The sequence below is a fragment of the Equus caballus genome, chromosome 9 (assembly GCF_041296265.1).
Source record: "Equus caballus isolate H_3958 breed thoroughbred chromosome 9, TB-T2T, whole genome shotgun sequence".
Classification (NCBI taxonomy): domain Eukaryota; kingdom Metazoa; phylum Chordata; class Mammalia; order Perissodactyla; family Equidae; genus Equus; species Equus caballus.
This window is the reverse complement of record NC_091692.1, coordinates 59,318,482-59,338,218: the sequence shown is the minus strand read 5'-3', so window position 1 is coordinate 59,338,218 and position 19,737 is coordinate 59,318,482. Positions and strand designations below refer to the sequence as shown.

Here is a 19,737-nt window from a genome sequence, read left to right as displayed (position 1 = left end):
TACAGTTAGGCAAAATCATCTAACACAAAGCCTACTTTATAATAAAGTGTTGAACATATCATATAATTTATTGCATACTGTACTGAAAGTGAAAAGGTTGTATGGGTGCAGAATGGTTGTAAGTGTATCTGTTGTTCACCCTTGTGATCACGTGGCTGACCGGGAGCTGTGGCTCGCTGCCACTGCCCAGCATCACGAGAGAGGATCGCACCGCATATTGCTAGTCAGAGAAAAGATCAAACTTCAAAATTTGAAGTACAGTTTCTACTGAATGCATATCCCTTTCGCACCATTGTAAAGTCAATAAATCGTAAATCAAACCATTGTAAGTTGAGGACCGTCTGTATAACCACAGTCCAGCTATAAACTTTATAAATATACAATACTTCCATTTAATCTACATCTGTATTCTAGCCTTGTCAGTTGCTCTAATAATGTTCTTTATAGCATTTTTCACCCTCCAGTACAGGATCCAGTGTAGGGTCAGAGATTATATTTAGTTTTCATATATGCTTAGCCTCCTTTAACCTAGAACGATGTTGTCTAATGTGGCTATTTAAATTAAAATTGATTAAAATTAAATAAAATTAAGAGTTGAGGGGCCAGCCCCGTGGCCGAGTGGTTAAGTTTGTGTGCTCCACTTCGGCAGCCCAGGGTTTTGTGGGTTCGGATCCCGGGCATGGACATGGCCCCACTCATCAAGCCATGCTGAGGAGGCGTCCCACATAGCACGACCAGAAGGTATTCTACAACTAGAATATTACAACTATGTACTGGGGGGCTTTGGGAAGAAGAAGAAAAAAAAAAGAATTGAGTCCCTCAGTTGCATTGGCCAGATCTCAAGTGCTCAATGGCCCTGGTAGCTTCTGACTGGCACATCGTATAGAACAGATAGGAAACAGTTTCATCGTCACAGAGTGTTCTATGTTTCATTGAGCTAAAATTAACGAAAAATAAACTCCACATATTTAAGATGAACAATTTGACAAATTTTGATGTACCTATGCTTCCTGAAACCAGCACTTCGACCAAGATAATTAACTTAAGCATTACTCTCAAAAGTTTCCTTGTGCCCCTTTCTAATTCTTTCTTCCCCACTCCCTCTACCCCAAATAATCATTAATCTTCTATTTGTCAAGATACATTAGTTTGCATTTTCTAGAATTTTATAAAAGTGGAATCATATGGAATGTATTCTTTTTGGTCTGGCTTCTTTCATTCATCATAATTATTTTGAGATTCATCCATGTTCATGTGTATGTCAATGGTTTGTTCCTTTTTATTGTGGAGTCGTATTTCATTATATGGACATACACAATTTGCTTATCCATTCACCTGCTGGTGGTATTTGAGTTGTTTCCAGTTTTGGGCTATCACAAATAAAGCAGTTATGAACGTTCATATACAAGTCTTTGTGTACACATATGCTTTCACTTTTCTTGAGTAAACATCTAGGAGTAGAATGTCTGGGTCATATGGTAGATGCATGCTTAATTTCTTCAACATTCCTGTCAGCAGTTTACAAGAGTTCCAGTTGCTCCACACCCTCATCAACATTTGGTAATGTTAGCCATTCCGTTAGGTGTAGTAGTAGTTATCTCATTGTGGTTTTATTTTGCATTTCCTTAATGACTAATACTGTTGAATGTATTTTCATATGCTTATTTGCCATTTACATTTTCTTTGGTGAAGTACCTGTTCAAATCTTTTGCACATTTTTATTAGGTTGTTTGTCTCCTTATTATTAAGTTTTAAGAGTTCTTTATATATTCTAAATACAAATCCTTTGTTGGATAAACATTTTGCAAATATTTTTTCCCTGTCTGTGGCTTATCTTTTCATTTTAGTAATAGTATCTTTTGAAGAACAGAAGTTTTAATTCTGAAGTTCAATTTATTCATTTTTTATTTTTATAGTTTGTGCTTTTTGTGTCCTAACTAAGATACATTTGCCCAAACCAGGGTCAAAAAGATCTTCTCCTATTTGTTCTAGAATTTTTATAGTTTTCACTCTTATATTTAACTTTAAAATCCATTTCAAGGCAATTTCTGTATGTGGTGTGAGGTAAGGGTCAAGTCCCTTTTCTTCTGGCATATGGCAATCTAATTGTTGCAGCACCATTTGTTGAAGACATCATCCTTTCCCCCATGAAATGCCTGGGCACCTTTGCTGAAAATCATTCCACCATATATATGTAGGTCTATTTCTGGACTCTATTCTGTTCCATTGATCTATATGTTCATCTTTACTCCAATACCACACTATCTTGATTACTGTTGCTTCATGATTAGTCTTAAAAATCAGGTAGTTTAAGTCCTCCAACTTTGTTCATCTTTTTTCAAAATTAATTTGACTATTTTAGTCCTTTGCATTTCCACATGTTTTAGAATCAGCTTGTCACTTTCTACAAAAAAGCATACTATAATTATGATAGATACTGCTTTAACCTACAGATTAATTTGGAAAGGACAGACATCTTAACAATATTGAGTCTTCTAATTCACAAACATGACATATCTGTTTAGTTAAGTGTTCTTTAACTTCCCTTAGCAATGTTTTGTAGCTTTCAGTGTACAAGTCTTTCATATCTTTTGTCAAGTTTATCCCTAGTGATTACATATTTTTGATACTATTGTAAATGCTATTTTTTAATTTTAATTTTTGATTTTCGATTGAAAGTACACAAAAATAGTTGTTTTTGTATATTGACCTTGTATCCTGCAGTCTTGCTAAACTCACTTAATAGTTCTAGTAGTGTTTTTGTCGATTCCATTGGATTTTCTACATAGATGATCATGTCGTCTGTCAATAAAGATGGTTTTAATCCTTCCTCTCCAATCTAGATTCCATTTCATTTTCCTTCCTTACTACACTGGCTAGAATCTTTAGTACAATGCTAAATAGAAGTGGTTAGAGTAGATATCTTATTTTGTTCCCGATCTTATAAGGAAAGCATTCAGTCTTTCATCATTAAATATGATGTTGGCTGATGGCTTTTTCACTGATGCATTTTCAAATTGAGGCAGTTACCTTCACTCTAATTTGCTGAGAGGTTTTTTTAAAATGATAAATGAATGTTAAATCTTGTCCAATGCTCTTTTTTTGTATCTATTGAGATGGATCATATGGTTTTTGCTTTTTAGTATGTTAATATTGTGAATTAATTTTGATCAAGTTATGAATGTTAAACCAACCTTGAATTCCTAGGATAAATCCCACTAGGTCATGATGTATTACCATTTTTAGATATTGTGTGATTTGATTGCTAAAATTATTTAAGGAACTTTTGCATATATTTCATAAGGGACATTTGTGTGTAGTTTTATTTTCTTGCAGTGTCTTTTTCTGGTTTTGGTATCTGAGTAATGGCAGGCCTCATAGAATACATTAAAAAATGTTCCTCCTCTTCAGTTTTCTGGAAGAATTTGTAGAATCTCATATGAGTTCTTCCTCAAACGTTTGGTATAATTCATCAGTTAAGCCAACTAGGCCTCGAATTTTCTCTGTGGGAAGGTTTAAGTCCAAGTTTAATTTTTTAACAGACAGAGACCTATTCATCTATTTCTTCAGTAGTGTGTGTCTTTCAAGGAATTTGTCCATTTAAACTAAGTTGCTGAAGTTACTGACATAAATTTGTTCATTATTTTCCCTTATTATCTTTTCAAGGTTTGCATGATCTGTAGTGATGTCCTCTCTCTCATTCCTGATATTGGTAATTTGTGTTTTCTCTTTTTTTCCTCTGACCAGTCTGGCTAGAGGTTTATCAATTTTATTGCTCTCAAAAAATCACCTCTTGGTTTTACCAGTTTCTCTATTGGTTCTCTGTTCTCTATTTCTTTTATTTTCACTCATGTATTTATTATTTCCTTTCTTTTGAATGTCTAGTAATTACATGAAGGAGTGTTAACCTCACTGTTCATTTATTTACACATCCACTCAATATTCTCCGAACATCTATGATGGATAGGCACTGGGATCACCAGTGGGCAAAAAGGCAGATCCTTTGCCTCATGGAGCTTATAGGAATCACTTATAATCTTTTATGTTGGAGCAGATTGTTCATTAATCAAATAACACCACCAAAAATTATATATTTATAAATTGGATATATATAACCACATAATTTTATGAAGAAAAGGTAAGTAAAGACACGATAATAGATAAAGAAATGAAAAAAATTTTCTGTTAGCAAGTTAGCAAAAATCTTAAAAATTGCCTCCTCAACACACTTACAGAAGTGTATAAATTAGTGCAAAGCTTTTGGAAAATAATTTTGCAATATACATCCAAAACCTTAAAAATGTTAATAGTCTTTGACTCAACAAATTTCCTTTTATGTTTCATTCCTAAGAAAATGATCAGAAATGCAAAGATTTATGTGCAAAGATGTTTATCACAATACAATTTGAACAGCCAAGAAAAAACCTGTTGAACAAATTGTGATATCTACAAATGATCAAATATCATGCAGACATTAAAATGTTTTTGATAAAGTTTAAATGACATGTGAAAATGTTCATGATTTAATGTTATACTGTATGACCTCAACTCTCTAAAAATATACCCATACGCATTAAAAAAAGCCTGGAGAGAAATGTACAAATCACTATTAACAATGGTTATCTCTGGGTGATGAGATTACAGATCATTTCATTTTATACAATTTCATTTCTCTACTTTCCAGTTTTCTACAATGAACATGTTACTTTTGTAATCAGAAAAAGTATTAAAAATAAATATACACATTCATAATTGCGAAACTAGTTGCCATGGAAAATGGAAGAAATAATATAGAAAAAAGAACAGTGTGGGAGGTGCCCAGTAATTTGGAGAAGAAAATAATCAGGGAACATTGCTGGGAACAATATGTATGGCATCAGATGTCTATATCCAAAACACAAAACAAAGCCAGTTTGGCATCTCAGTATAGGAGAGTGATTATGAGCTCAAGGGATCACTGGAATTTGGGGAGATAAGAAGTGAAGGTATGCCTGTGGAGAGGGCAAGGCCATATGCTTTAAGGACCACAACACCTGCATCACCATCTCTCTCTATTCCAGTCAGGCAGACTTCCTTGCTGTCCCTCAACATTGCCAGGCCTCACAGTTCCTGCCTCAGGACCTTGGCACTGGTGCTGTGTTTCCTCTGCCTCAAAGGTCTCCTCCTTCCCTCACCTCCTTCAAGTCTTTGATCAAATGGCACTTTCTCATTGAGACCTGTATTCTTCTCTCACCCTGCTCCGATAGAACATAAACTCCATAAGGAGAGAGGTCTTTTGCTCTGTTTTATTTACCACTGCATGCCCAGTGTCTCCAACAGTATCTGGCATATAGTAGGTGCTCAACAAATATTTTTTGAATGAATAAATGATTATTGGTATTACTCTTAATGGAGTGCTTTGTGAGGGTTTAGATGCATAAACATTGCCCAGCAAGAACCAACCAAGGGTCACTAAGAATGGAAGACAGCTCTCATGCCCTCCTTGAGGCTTCTTCGCACCAGGCTATTTAAAAGCCTCCCTCCAGGAGGATCTCGATTCAGCAATCATCCTCTGGGTACAGACAGTCAGCCAATTACAAATCTAACCAATTATTCCTGCATCCAGCACACGTTTCTCCACCTGCTCCATGGGGCACAGGGCTCTCATTAGAAAATTGGTCAAATGTCTATTAAAATCTAGAGAGCTGCTACCACATTTTCTATGCCTGGTTAGTCTACTAAATGAAATAAAGTTAGCCTGATGTGACTCATTTTTAGTGGCCAAGAAGATGCGAGAAGCTCAATTTGTTCTGTTAGTCTCAAAATGCAAGGAAGTAGATATCTACTCAGTTTAAGAAATCTCTTTCCAAGAGTCAGAGCTGCACAAAGTGGAATGCACTGTATGGAGTAGAGTGAGTGTCCTGTCAGTGGGGGTATTCAAGTGCAGGTTGGATGATGGCATGCTGGGTACACTGTAGGATGGGTGTTGCACCAGAGCTAGGTTGAACTTCAAGGCCCCTTCCAGCTGAGCTGGCCAGGAATCCCAAAGACTGACACATTCTAGTTCTTCCATTGCTGATTCGGTATAAAATCATTTCCTTTTTCTATGTTTCTTACGCAAGTACAAATATTCATTTAGTATTTTACTTTGTGCAAAGCATTCTTATTTGAAAAATAAGGATGGAAATGCCAACCAAGTTATCAACGGAGTCTGAAAAATAATGAGTATAATGATCTCAAAGTCATTAAATAATAAATAGCAACATGCAAAATATGATATCCACAACTGCCTTTACTCATGATTACAGGTACTAGATGATAAGACATTAGATGTGAAACCCAAAGTTTCCTTAATACCAAAGACATGAATCCCTGTCCAGTAGACTGAAGTCTTCTATCTTTCCCACGTGAAGACCCTGAACATCTGAGAGTCTCATGCATGGCTCAGGAGTAGTGATTTCAAATTAGATCTCAAAGAGTCTTGACACCACATGATCCAGCAATTCTACTTCTAAGTATATACCCCCAAAAAGTGAAAGCAGGGACTTGAACAGATACTTGTGCACCCAAGTTCACAGCAGCATTATTTGCAGTAGCCAAAAGGGAGAAGGACCCCAAGTGTCCATTGACAGGTGTCTGGATAAATAAAATGTGGTCTATCCATACAATGAAATAGTATTCAGCCTTAAAAGGGAAGGAAATTCTGACACATGCGACAACATGGATGAACCTTGAAGACATTACGCTAAGTGAAAAAGCCAGTCACAAAATGACAAACATTGCATGATTCCATTTATATGAGGTTCCTAGAGCAGTCAAATTCACGGAGACAGAGAGTAGAACGGTGTTGGTCAGGGGTTCGGGGGAGGAGGAGGGAATGGGGAGTCATTATTTAATGGGTACCGAGTTTCAGTTTGGGGAGATGAAAAAGTTCTGGAGGTAAATAGTGGTGATTGATGGTTGCATGACAACCTGAATGTACTTAATGCCACTGAACTGTACACTTAAAACTGATTACAGTGGCAAATTTTGTATTATGTATATTTTAGCACAGTAAAAAAAAAGCCTTGCCAATATTTTGCAAGTTGATGGTACCTGCATGTTTCTACCCTCCTCCCTTTGAGAAAATATTCAGATAGATTTGGATGGATTGCTTTAGGGGAAGAAATTGATATAAAAAGTGGTGCTTTTTGAACACTACTTACATATTTTAAATTATACTATTTGTTCAGGAACATAAAGCTCTATTATGTACATTTTGGCTTAATCATAAATTAATCATACTTTCTATATTACATTGACTAGTCTACTTTTTTAGACAATAATTGCACATTTACAATTTGGATTAGCATTCAGATATGCTTTTGGTTAAAAATAGAGCCTGAAATTTAAGGAACTGAGTATCTTTTATTTCATTTCTTGCAAGTTTATGAGAAGTGGAAAATTTTTTTTCAATCTCTCAACTTCACAGCAGCAGCCAGGCTGACTTGGCTAGAAGCTGAGGCAATGCCTCATTAATCACTAACAGGATCCCTGCCTTGATTCTGAGCTTCTGCCTCCATCCTGCGTTTCTGTCATTTTAACTGGACCCCGTTTCCCAGTTCTTGCTCTTGTCCCTGCCACAGATCTGGAGCACTCCCAAGTGTCTCAGTTCTTACAACTGGGCTTTGCCTCATTTCCTCCTCGCACAGCTTTCCAAGTACTCCTGGTGTCTCCTTCTCTTGCCAGTCCCCTCCCCAGGTCTGGCTCCCTGCCCTGCCCCCAAGCATAGTAGGAAGGGGGTTCCTCTTCTAGGGGACACATCTCCCTGATGCTGGCTGCCCAGAGCCCTCTGATTGCCCAGCACTCTCCTCTGCCCACGCAGGGGGGCGGCCCACTTCTGGACTCTGACAGGGTCCAGACACAGCTGCACTGCTGGGCTCTGTGCCTTGTTGATGAGACCTCACAGCTGGACCAGTCCTCTCCTGACTCCAGCCAGACCTCCTCTCTCAGTCCCCCTGCACTGCAGAATCTACTTCCAGGGTCTCTTTGCCTGCACCATCCTGGGGCTTGTCATTCTCCACATCCCAAAGATTCTGGGATAGGAGACATACTGAGCCACAGTATGGGGGTGAGGGTGAGGCTCAGGGAACTGGGGCTGGGAGTGGAAATCTGGTGACCCCAGCGAGGGAAGGAGTTCTGCAGAGGGAGGAAGGAGAGTGGAAAGGATACGTGTTTTCCTCCAGGCCTCATCCCGGGAAGGCAGCAGCATCCCCACCTATTCTAGTCCCACCGGTCTCCTCCTTCCCTTAACTCACGCTGTAGGTCTTGTCTGCATCACACTCTGGGCCCACTGTGGTCATATAACACCTTGTATGGTGACTGAGCTGCTCTGTGTGGCTTGTGTCCCCCACCAACTTCCAGTGGAAGCTTGGGGCCAAGGCTTGAATTTTTTATGCACTATAAAACTTAGCTCAAACATGTGGCATATGCTCAATAAATACCAATTTAAAGTCGCTGAAGCCACTATCATCCCTTACAAGAACGTACTCAGCACTAGGCAATTTGCTAAATGGTTTATATGGATTTAGTCTTCAAGATAATGCTGCGAAGTAGGCAGTATTATCATCCCCTATTACAGCTGAGGAAACTGAGGCATAAATAACTTGTCCAAGACCACCCAGTGAAAAAGCAGAGCAGCTGGAATTTGAACGGAGGCTAAGGCCGCCCCTTGGCAGCACATGGCCTCCCCTTTGATGGAGAGAACTGACTCATCAGCCCAGCAGCCACAAGTCCCCAGCCATTACCACAGCCCAGGCCACTAGTTTATAGTTCAGAACATTCAGGAGGGAAGGGAGACTAGAAACAGAGCGGTCCATTCATTCGTTCACTTATTCTCTCAATAAACAACTGTGCTGTGTGTGGATATGAAGCTGTCTGGCTCACATCTTTGCACATCTTTCCTCCTCCCGAACCCCCAATGTCACCCTCTCTGCTTGGTGAATGATGGCTGTATTGTCAACACTGAGCCAAGATAATCTTCTCCTCCAGGAGGGACCTTGCCTTATTCATTGCTATTGGCACGTGGTTAGGGCTCCAGCAATGCGTGTTTTCGACTTAATGTGCCCCTTACAATTCCATAGTCCACCCCTGCCTCCAGCTCTGGTGTTTGTAAGCTGTGGATATTTAGGGATTGAAGAGTAAATTTATGTTTCAGGAGGTTTTGGGGGATGCTTTTAAAAACACTGTGCAGGTATATCCTGCTTTACATAATAGATGCATTTTAGAAAGGTTTTGGGTACAGGAACTTTTTATGAATTGAAATCCTATTGTCTCATTGATGCATATTTCAGGGGTGACATTCTAAATTGCTATTAGTTTTCACTTTTAAAATATGCTGGGCCCTAATACTTTAAAAACAAGCTTCTCTCAGGTGAACCTTTCTATAGGAGAGGTTCCATACACAATCCCTTAAGCGCTCTGACAGACCTTTACATTCGAAAGAACGCTTTTGGAATCCTTTTACAAAACTAGTGATCACTTTATCAATCTTTGTGGTTAGGTTTCGGGAGCTAAAGTTAACTCCGATTCGTATGTGTATAGCTAAAATCAAATAGAACTCAATAGCTCAAACAAAAAATGATCAGTTCTCAGCAAACTGCCCTCCACCTACCCCTCCTCACCCAGGAGCAGCCACACTCAACTCCTTTTGGCTCAGCGATTTTCCTGTACTTGTGTGGAGTCAGAGCTGAAGCCCACAAGCCACAAAGCTTCAATGAAAATATTTCTGAAGCCCTATTAATACTGATGGGAACAGCCAGGCTGAGCCAGCATGAAGTAAAATGGTTTGATTGTCAGCATGCTCAGCAGATGCTAGAAGAACTCTCCCCCATGTGGTCTCTGTTAAAAGATACTTTCATCAAATGCCTTGAAGGATGAAGTTGAGCTAGAGTGGGCTACGATCTTAGGACAAGAAAGCCTGACAAAGGAGGAACAGGACCCAGAGGTATTAGACTGCCCAGCGCACAATCCCATGCTACTCTATGCTTGGGAGATTGCCATGGCCCCACAGCCCATAGTAGTAGCACCAAAAATAAATTTTTTGTGTGCATAACTTACTTGTGCATGTTTTTTTATCTGGGTTAAGAGCAAATCCTTTAGGACACCGGCAAAAGTAGGAGCTGTCAGCATTTACACACTCATGTTCACATCCGTGGTTTTCTGAGGCACAGTAGTCCACAGCTGTAAAGATTAAAACACAGAGTTTAAGTAGAAACACAAACAGAGGTAAAGGAAATGGTAGAATGGAAGCATACTTATAACAGATATAAATAAGGATTACTATTGTTTCCCAAAACCAGAGTATGGATAAACAAATACAAATTCAAGGCCTCCCTCCCTCCAAAAAAAAATCAGGAGTCTAGATCATGCAATTTATGTCAGAAGAAAACTAAAGAACATGCAAACAACTGTATTTCTAAGTTAAAGAAATGCAAATCAAAACAATCACAAGATACATTTACACCCAGTAAACTGCAAAAATAAAGACAAGATAAAACTCAATGGTGGCAAAGTGGCACGGAAACAGTTATTAATGATGAGTGGCACTAGAAATTGATAAAAATCCTTTTGGAAGGACATTTGACAATATTCACTCTGGAAGTGTGACCCAAAGAAATAATTGAAAAAAGAGGAAAATGAACCATATGCAATAAGCTATTTATAGCAGTATTATTCACTGTGACAGGAAAATTCTGGAAAATAAGATGAACATTTAATAAGGGTAAATGATTTCGTGACATAAGAAAATGCACTGGCCTATTTCTCATTAATTCTACAAATATTTACTGAGCACTGACTCTGAGCCTGGCACTGCTTTAGGCACTAAGGACAGAGCAAGTAAGAAGACAGACAACAACTTCAGTCCTCCAGGAGCTTCTGTTTGGATGGTGGTGCTGAGCAAAAAATAAAATAAGTAAATAGTATAGTCTCTTAGAAGGTGGAGAGTGTTCTGGAGAAAAATAAAATGGTGAAAAGGAATAGAGGCTGTGGGGATGTGGGAAGGAGGGTGTGGTGCGACGGAAGCGGTAGGAAAGGCCTCCCAAGAAGGTGGTCATTGGGCAGAGGCTTGACTGAGGTATGAACCATGAGGATATCTGGGAGGGAGCATCTGGGTAAAAGGAACAGCAAGTGCAAAGTCAGGAGGTAGGCATATGTCTAGTGTGCTGGAGGATCAGCAAGGAGGACAGGTGGCTGGAGCAGAGAGAGAGGTGGGAGAGGAGAATGGGTGCAGATCAGGAGGGACCAGGGGCCACTGCAAGGACTTGAGCTTTTACTCTGAGTGAGTAGGAAGTCATTGGGGGGTTCTAAACAAAGGAATCACGAATAGGCCATAGAGAGCAAATGCAACAGTAGAAAACCATTTAGGAGGCTATCACAATAATCCCAGTGAGGAATGGTAGGGGTTTAAACCAGGATGGTGTGGGAAAGAGGGCGGGGGAGGGGAGTGGTGTTCTGGGTGTTCTGGGCTAAGCCCCTCAAGAGATATGTTGAAGTCCTAACCCTGGTACCTGTGAATGTGACCCTATTTGGAAATAGGGTCTTTACAGATAAAATCAAGTTAACATGAGGTCATTAGGCTGGGCCCTGATCCACTAGGACTGGTGAACCTTTAAGAAGGGGAGAATGCCGTGTGCATACACAGACACACACGGAGAGGACCGTGTGAAGACAGGTTGGAGAGATGCAGCTGCAAGCTGAGGAAGCCAAGGATCGACAGCCACCACCAGAAGCAAGGAAGCATCCTCTCCTACAAGTTTCAGGGGGAGCATGGCTCTGCCGGCACCTCGATTGCAGACTTCTAGCCTCAGAACTATGAAGCAATCAATTTCTGTTGTTTTACGTCATCCAGTTTGTGGTACTTTGGAACGGAAGCCCTAGGAAACTAATACATTTGGTATAGGTTGAAGGTGAAGGCAACAGGATTCCTGTTGGATTAGAAGTGAGCAAGAGAAAAAGAGAGGGATTGAGGCTGACTCCGGGGACTTTGGTGAGCAACTGACAGGATGGAGCTGCTGTTAACCAAGATGGGGAAGACGCAGGTGGGACAGGTTTTGAGGGGGAAGATCAGTATTTTGGGCATTAGGCAGTCATCAACATTATAATTACGATAATTGTAAATACGAAGACAAATAAAATTTAGTGAAAAAAATAGATCTCAAAAATGTACATTTACAGTGATTATATCCAGGTAAAATATAGCTGTAAGGGAAAGCCTGGAAAATACAAATGAAAATGCTTATTGTGTAAAGGAGGTAGAATAATGAATGATTTTTTTTTTCCTTTAAAAAGTGTTTCCCTCTATAATGTTTTAGGATATTTTAATATCATAAACTAGTAAATAATAACAAGGAAATGGAATCTGAAAAATTAATACCCATGTATAACTGAAAAAAAGCAAAACTGGGGCCAGCCCAGTGGTGTAGTAGTTAAGTTCGTGGGCTCCACTTTGGTGGCCCAGGGTTCATGGGTTCAGATCTCGGGTGCAGACCTACACACCACTCATCAAGCCATGCTGTGGAAGTGTCCCACATACAAAATAGAGGAAGATTTGCACAGATGTTAGCTCAGGGATGATCTTCCTCACCAAAAAAAAAGCAAAACCATCCATTGAGAAGATAATGACATACTTAACATAGTGATCAAAAGATTCAAAGGGAAAAGCTAAAGATTTTTCAAGGGTAATAACCTGCTGTTTTTCTCTTGCTCTTAGGCTTCATTAAGTTTCCATCTAAAGTATCATTTGTGTGTGTGTGTGTGTGTGTGTGTGTGTGTGTGTGGAAGATTGGCCTGAGCTAACATCTGTGCCAATCTTCCTCTATTTTGTATATGGGACACTGCCACAGCCTGGCTTGAAGAGCAGTGTGTAGGTCCAGGCCACAGATCCGAACTGGCAAATGCCAAGCCACCAAAGTGGAGCACGCAAACTTAACCACTATGCCACTGGGCCATCCCCTGAAGTATCATTTTTATAACTTTACCTCCCTAAAGAGTGCTAGTAGCACCTAATATTTGTGGGTTTAATACACAAATCATTATGGTGGGAATAGGGCATTCGCATAGTCTTGGGATCTGAATGTCATGCGACATTAGCCAGTTGCTGGAGTTGAGTCATAACTTAAAGATTGAGCTAGCAATGAATCCTTCTAAAAGTTAATTTCTCATCTTTCAAGAATGAATGGATGATTGAACAAATAACTGGGGACACTGAGATCAAGGATACCAAGTCCTGGCACATGCCACAGTCTGCATGTCACAGGAATTGGCCATGCTGTGGCCCACAGTGGCCTGTGTTAGCAGTCAATACTCCCCACCTCCAACTTCCTCATGCTGGGCCTGATCCGCCATCTTGAAAATTTCCCAGCCCCCGATATGGGTGTGTGCCGTCAGTCAATCCTACTCCTGGCCACCCACTTCTTAGTATCCCCTCCAAAGAGAAGAGCTGCTAATCTGACTTCCAAGTTCTAGGACATGGACAGTACCACAATCATGAGTGGGCAGGTCACTGTACCTAAAAGACAGAAACTCAGATTCTACCTCTCTCTTGAACTTTCTTTTGCATACCATGGGGTGTAATCTATGAACCCAGCCATCTCTATCCCTTAGAGAGATATCTGAGTATGCTGGCCCCACATTAGACTAGGGAGAGGTTGAAGGCTTTGCCTAGACCTAAAGTTTAAGCCACATACTCCAAACTCACCTTTTTCCAGAATGCTTTAGAATGGAATATCCAGTGCTGGATCAGGTGTTAATAAAGTTGTACAGAAGAAGCTCTTTTAATTGACCTTCACTTAACCAGCTCCTGATCAAGCAATGCTTTTCATTCCCTCTGAAAAGATGGGACCTCAAACCCAGAGCATGCTAAATGCTCAAGGCTGTTAGAACACGTGCACTTCAGGACACCTGTGGGCTTCTCTCTTGGCTGGGTTGTACACTTGTAAAGCAGCCTAGGTGGAACACCTGTGCTCTAGAACACCTATGTACTTCTCCTATTGGCCAACTGTATGCTTATAAAGCATTGGTTCTCAAAGTGTGGTCCGTGAACCACATAGCTGCATCAACCATGCTTGGGAACTTGTTAGTAATACAAATTCTCAGGTCTCACTCCAGACCTACTGAATCAGAAACTCTGGGTGTGGAGCTAGGAATATGTTTTAATAAGCTGTCCAGGTAACTCTGATGCCTGCTAAAATTTGAGAACTGCTATTAAAAAGCATCAAAGTTGGGGGCTGGCCTGGTGGTGCAGCGGTTAAGTTTGCATGTTCTGCTTCTCAGCGGCCCGGGGTTTGCCGGTTCGGATCCTGGGTACGGACATGGCACCGCTTGGCATGCCATGCTGTGGAAGGCGTCCCATGTATAAAGTAGAGGAAGATGGGCACAGATGTTAGCTCAGGGCCAGGCTTCCTCAGCAAAAAAGAGGAGGACTGGCAGTAGTTAGCTCAGGGCTAATCTTCCTCAAAAAAACAAAAAAGCATCAAAGTTGTTTGTGTTTCCAAACTTATACATGCCATTTGTACATATTATTACAATTTATTTAAACACTATAAAAAAAACAATAAAATATAGCACTAAATCAATTGAGTTTTTTAAAAATAAAAACTAAGTTGAAAGCTTTGGAAAGACTTAGTTAAGGCAATTTCCTAACCAAAATTGCTGTAGAACCAGGCATGGATGAAACAAGTGTCAAAGCTTGGGGAAAATTTCATAAAAATTTACAAGGGCTCTGCCCTTAGATTGCTTTACAGAAGTCTTCAAATTCTTGCTCCAATTTAAAGAAACCAAAACTGAAAATCATAGACAACACATTATGGGTATGGTATACTCGAGAAAGATTTTTAAAACTCATATTCTTTTTCAAATGAACTTAAAATTAGTCATTTTTCAAAGTGTAATTAAAAGTAATTTTTCTTAAAAGTATATTTAAGTGTTTTAAGTAAAAACAAAATGGTTAAGATAGGTTTGGATATGTAGTTTTTTATGATTCCACTCTTTGGATGACATTTTCCTTTAATCAGGCAAAACAGGCCCAATCTCACGGGACAAGAGGGTTCTCCTGGACGTCGATTTCCATGCTGGCTTTGTTCTTTGTGTGCACAGTTCTCTGGGAACTGAAGGGGAGAGGAGAGATTGGCAAGGCAGGATTCAAGCATTCCTGGGTCCCGCGACACACGCCTGTAAAACCCCAAGGTGTCAAATCCCACCTTGATTTGAGGGCTGCCCGCTGGCTCACTGCCAGGCTGCTGGCGACAGCAGATGAGGCCATTGGTACAGCGTTAGACGTGGAGGAGTCCACTTCCAGTCATGTGAACCCAAAAGCTTTTTAAGGCCAGGAGAGTTCCAGTCTGTTCAACTCTGCCATCCTTTGCCACGTGTTTTGGGTTCTTTGCATAACTTCCTTGGTTGCAAAATTGTACTTGTAAAAAGAGAGGCCAAAGTTAGGGGACAGAGGTGTGGATGTGACCTCTGTGTGTCACTCAGAGATGGCTGTGTTCTTCCAAGTCCTCATTTGCTTCAACAAAATCCTTTTCCAGGCATTTTCCCTGAAATTTCTACACTCTCCTTTACAAACAGAAAGGGTAATTCCCTGGCTGTAGCTCTTCGGCCCTCCAGATCACAAAGTGCTAAGATCTCAGAGTCAGAAAACAGTCTTGCCATGTTCAGTCACTGCCTAAAACGTGAGAAATCGCTTAGGTGTCTCCAAGGATAAAGGAAGCTTTGGTGCAAGGTAATAAAGGTTAAGATTGATGGTCTCTGATTTATAATCTGGTCACATTCCAAGGTTTCTCAGTAGGGATCAGTCTGCAAGGGGATGGCATTAGTAGAAACTGGATATTTTAAAGAGGAGCGTTTGGGTTTTAAAGTTTGTTGATGACAGAGTAAGAAAAACCAAATTTGTCATTTAGAGAAATGGTAGAACCAATTTACTTGCGGAGTATATATTATACTACACATAGAGTCAGATTCATAAAACCTCTCCTCCCCAGGGCACGATTGTATTTCAAAACTCAGAGAAACTATTTTATTGATTTTGACAATAACAGGGAAGCGTTCTTGGCTAAATTTTGTCTCCCCCACCCCAAATTCATATGTTGGAGTCTAAACCCCCAGTTGGTCAGAATGTGACTGTATTTGGGGATAGAAACTTTAAAGAGATGATTAAGTTAAGATGAGGCCATCAGGGTGGATCCTAATCCAATCCGACTGTTGTCTTAGAAGAAGAGGAAATTTGGATACAAAAAGGGGACCAGGGATGTGCATGCACAGAGGAAAGACCACGTGAAGAGCAGCAGGAAGGCGGCCACCTGCAAGTCAAGGAGAGAGGCCTCTGAAGAAACAACCCTGCTCGCACCTTGATCCCAGCCTCCAGAGTGCGAGAAAATAAATTTTTGCTGTTCAAGCCACTCAGTCTGTGGTATTTTGCTATGGTAGCCCCAGTAAACTAAGACAGGAGAAATCCAATACTTAACATCTTCAGGGGCTGGGGAAGATCATGCTCGAAACATGCTAAGTTAGCTGATGAATTAAAAATCTGACCTTTCAATAGAAAAATCAATCCTCCCATCCCTTGTTCCCAACTTAAATATCAACCATCCCCTCCTCACTGAGGGTAACTGATACAGGAGAATATAGAGAAGAGCTTTGATGGCAGTGGTAATCCCATGCTAAATCCCCATGCTGCATATCATTCTGAGTATGGACCTCAACATGATCTTTTGATCAACATATTATGAAATGCAAGCATTCATAAGAAGAAAAAAATTCATAAAGGATATAGAGATTCAGATTCAATTAATGTATGTCAGTTGCCCATGTATTAGACATCATAATGAGAGTAATAATATTAACCAACATTTATCTAGCACTGTTCTAAGCACTTTACACACATTAACACATTTAACCCTCACAACAACCCAGTGAGGTAGGTATTATTATTATCCTCAATTTACAGATGAAGCCAATGAAACAGAGAGAGGTTAAAAGACTTATAAAATGTGGATAACAATAATATCTACCTCATAGGGTTGTTGCAATTATATGTAAAATATTTCAAACAGGGCCTAGGACTTAACAACATTCAATCAATGTGGTTTATTGTATTTTTATCACACTGCCTCCCTAATCAGATAAGGTTGAATTTGAGGGTAAAGAGATATCTTAGTGCCATTCATTTGTTTCATAGCTATCTATTGAGCAATTACTATGTGTCAGGCATTGTGCTATACCCCCGGAAGGTAATGATAAACAAATAGCATACGTAAGATGTGTTAGAAGAAAGGCAGGCAGGAGAAGCCAGGCTTGTAGCAGCGATTATCTCCAGGAAATGAAATTGAGGAGGAATGACTTTCAGGTTTTGACTTTATACACGTCTGCACACTGACTTTTTTTAATAAGCAAAAATTGATTTTGTAATTCAAAAACCACTCAAGGGGAAAAGATCTTTAAAAAAAACATGAATGCTTGAGATTATCACCAATCACTCAACCTCAGTCAATGATTCAAGAAAACATATTTCAAGTCCACTCTATGACAGATGAAAAGTATAGTAAGTGGCTTCTGCCCCCAAAGGTTTACAATCTGCTTGGGCAGTTAAGATGCAAACAAGACCAAAGTTACCCCAAAAGACAAGGCAGTTGGTAAAAACCAGCTGAGCAAGTACAGCAGAAAATTCAACCTCAAAGACAGAGATATATGGTCTTTGAAAAACATGCAGTTTTGGATAGAAATTAACACAGCTTTAGTGGAGGCTGATGAATTACAAACAAGGGGCCTCAACTAAAGCAAAAGGAGGACCTTAGTCAGTAATCCACCCTTGCTCACCTGAATGTGGAAATAAATTCAGTACGGTCCAGAGTGAAATGAGCAGTTAGTGAGATGGGACTCTGGCACTTGAATTTAATGTTCCACTAACTCAGAAGTGTGGAATGTTGTCAAAAAAAGTCCTTAGTCTGGCTAAGAATTGAATTTTCATGCAGGTCACAGTCATAATTTTGGGATGAGTCAAAATACTGGAACCACTGCTGTGGAAGTATTGAATCTGGAAACTCATTGCATCCATTCACCAGTAGCTGGACATGGTGAATCTAGCAAACGTCTTTAAATGAATAGTTTGGCCTTGCTGTCCCCATTTCCTTACCACCCACTCCCTATGTCTTGAAATCTGCCCTTTACCCCACCCCTCTTGATCATTATCAATGGTCTCCTGATCATCTTTGTGTCCCTAAGGCCTAGGAGAGTGCCTGGCAGAGAGTTCGGAAACGTTTGCTGAGATGAATCAATGACTCAGTTCCATGGCTTTTCTCTAAGTTTTGTTCCCTTTGGCTTCACTGGAGCATGACATTCATATTGACCTGGACTAGAAATTCTCTTTCCCGCCATATTCATGATTCTGATTCTCTCTGTCCCACCTCCCCGCAGCCCTTAGGCTGTGCCTTCATGGATATTTTTCCTGCCTCCACTTCTCCCTCCTGCTCCCTACATGTGGCTACCACCCAAGGCTCAGGCTTTCACTCTCTCCACACTCCATACTTCATGATAGCCAGGAAATGATAATAATATGTTGTAGTAATAACAATAATGAAAATTGCCTAGCGTGTATTAGGAACTTTACTCATTATCTTATTTAATTTCACAAAACCCACTGATGTAGGTATTATTACTCTATATTATAGATGAGAAAACTGAGGTCAGAAAACTAAATGACTTACTCAAAGACACAGGACTAGTAAGTAGCATAACTGGGATTTGGGGCCAGGTCTCACTGTATTGAAGGTCCAGATGCCTTCACAACAAGCAAAAAAACCCATAAACAAACATTTAAAATGAAAAAATACACAGAAATTAAAATGTAGAAGGAAATAGACTATGCTGCTTCCTGACTGCATCATTCGTTCTGACCTCTCCCTCTGGTGTTAGCTCTGTTTTCTGCTCCCTCTTGACACGTCCTTGTTGGTGTCCCACCTCAACTTCAAGCTCATTTTGTCTAAAACTACTCATTATCTTTTCCAAAAATCTGTGCCCATCATTCTTCCTTTGCTGTTGCCATCACTCCCAGAATCGTGGAAGCTCAAACTGTTTCTTCTCCCCTTTATTTATAGCGCCTTCTTTCTGCCCTTCCTTCTTCCCTCTCCATTCCTCTGGTCACGTCTCAAAGCTTGGCTCTTGTCATCTCTCACCTGAGGATTACCATAGTCTCCTAACTGGTCTTTCCATCCCTCACCACCTTCCTCCTGGAATTTATCCTGCAATTTGCCACAAGATTAAGTTTCCTAAAATGATGCCTTGCATTTGTCCCTCCCAATTAGGATCCTTTTCAGAGAATTAGAATCTCTTTTTCAGAGAGAAAGTCCAGACTCTTTAGACTGATTTTCAAAGCCCCGAACACTCTGGTTCCACCTGATATCTTCAACTTCATCTCCTACTTCACACCTGCAGGAATTCTCTGCTTTGACATAGCCAATCTCCTCAACAGTTTAAGTCAGGCTGGCTGGCCTTAACTAGGGTTTATCATCCAAGCTGGAACCCCTTCGAAAGTGAAAGGGAGTGCTACTGAGAACTGAGCCAACAGGCATAAACTGGGATTGTCCTGGATTAACTGGGATTTATGGTCACCACATTCTTACCATTCCCTGCCCATCTACACACAGGCCACCCAGACCAGCTGGTAATGGAATTCTTCCAGGGTCCCAACCAGCCTTTGCTCTCCCCTGAATTTCCTGCCCT

The 19,737-nt window shown here is 40.3% G+C and overlaps 1 protein-coding gene across 7 annotated transcripts in view; it reads right to left on the bottom strand.

Moving 5' to 3' along the window:
• The window catches only part of MATN2 (matrilin 2), a 141,109-nt gene that overhangs the window by 38,179 nt on the left and 83,193 nt on the right, over positions 1 to 19,737 (bottom strand). For all 7 annotated transcript variants that reach the window (XM_023648748.2, XM_023648746.2, XM_023648747.2 and 4 more), the window contains one exon: positions 10,078 to 10,200. In XM_023648748.2, coding sequence (XP_023504516.1) covers positions 10,078 to 10,200 — 123 coding nt within the window. The remainder of the gene's footprint in view (positions 1 to 10,077; positions 10,201 to 19,737) is intronic.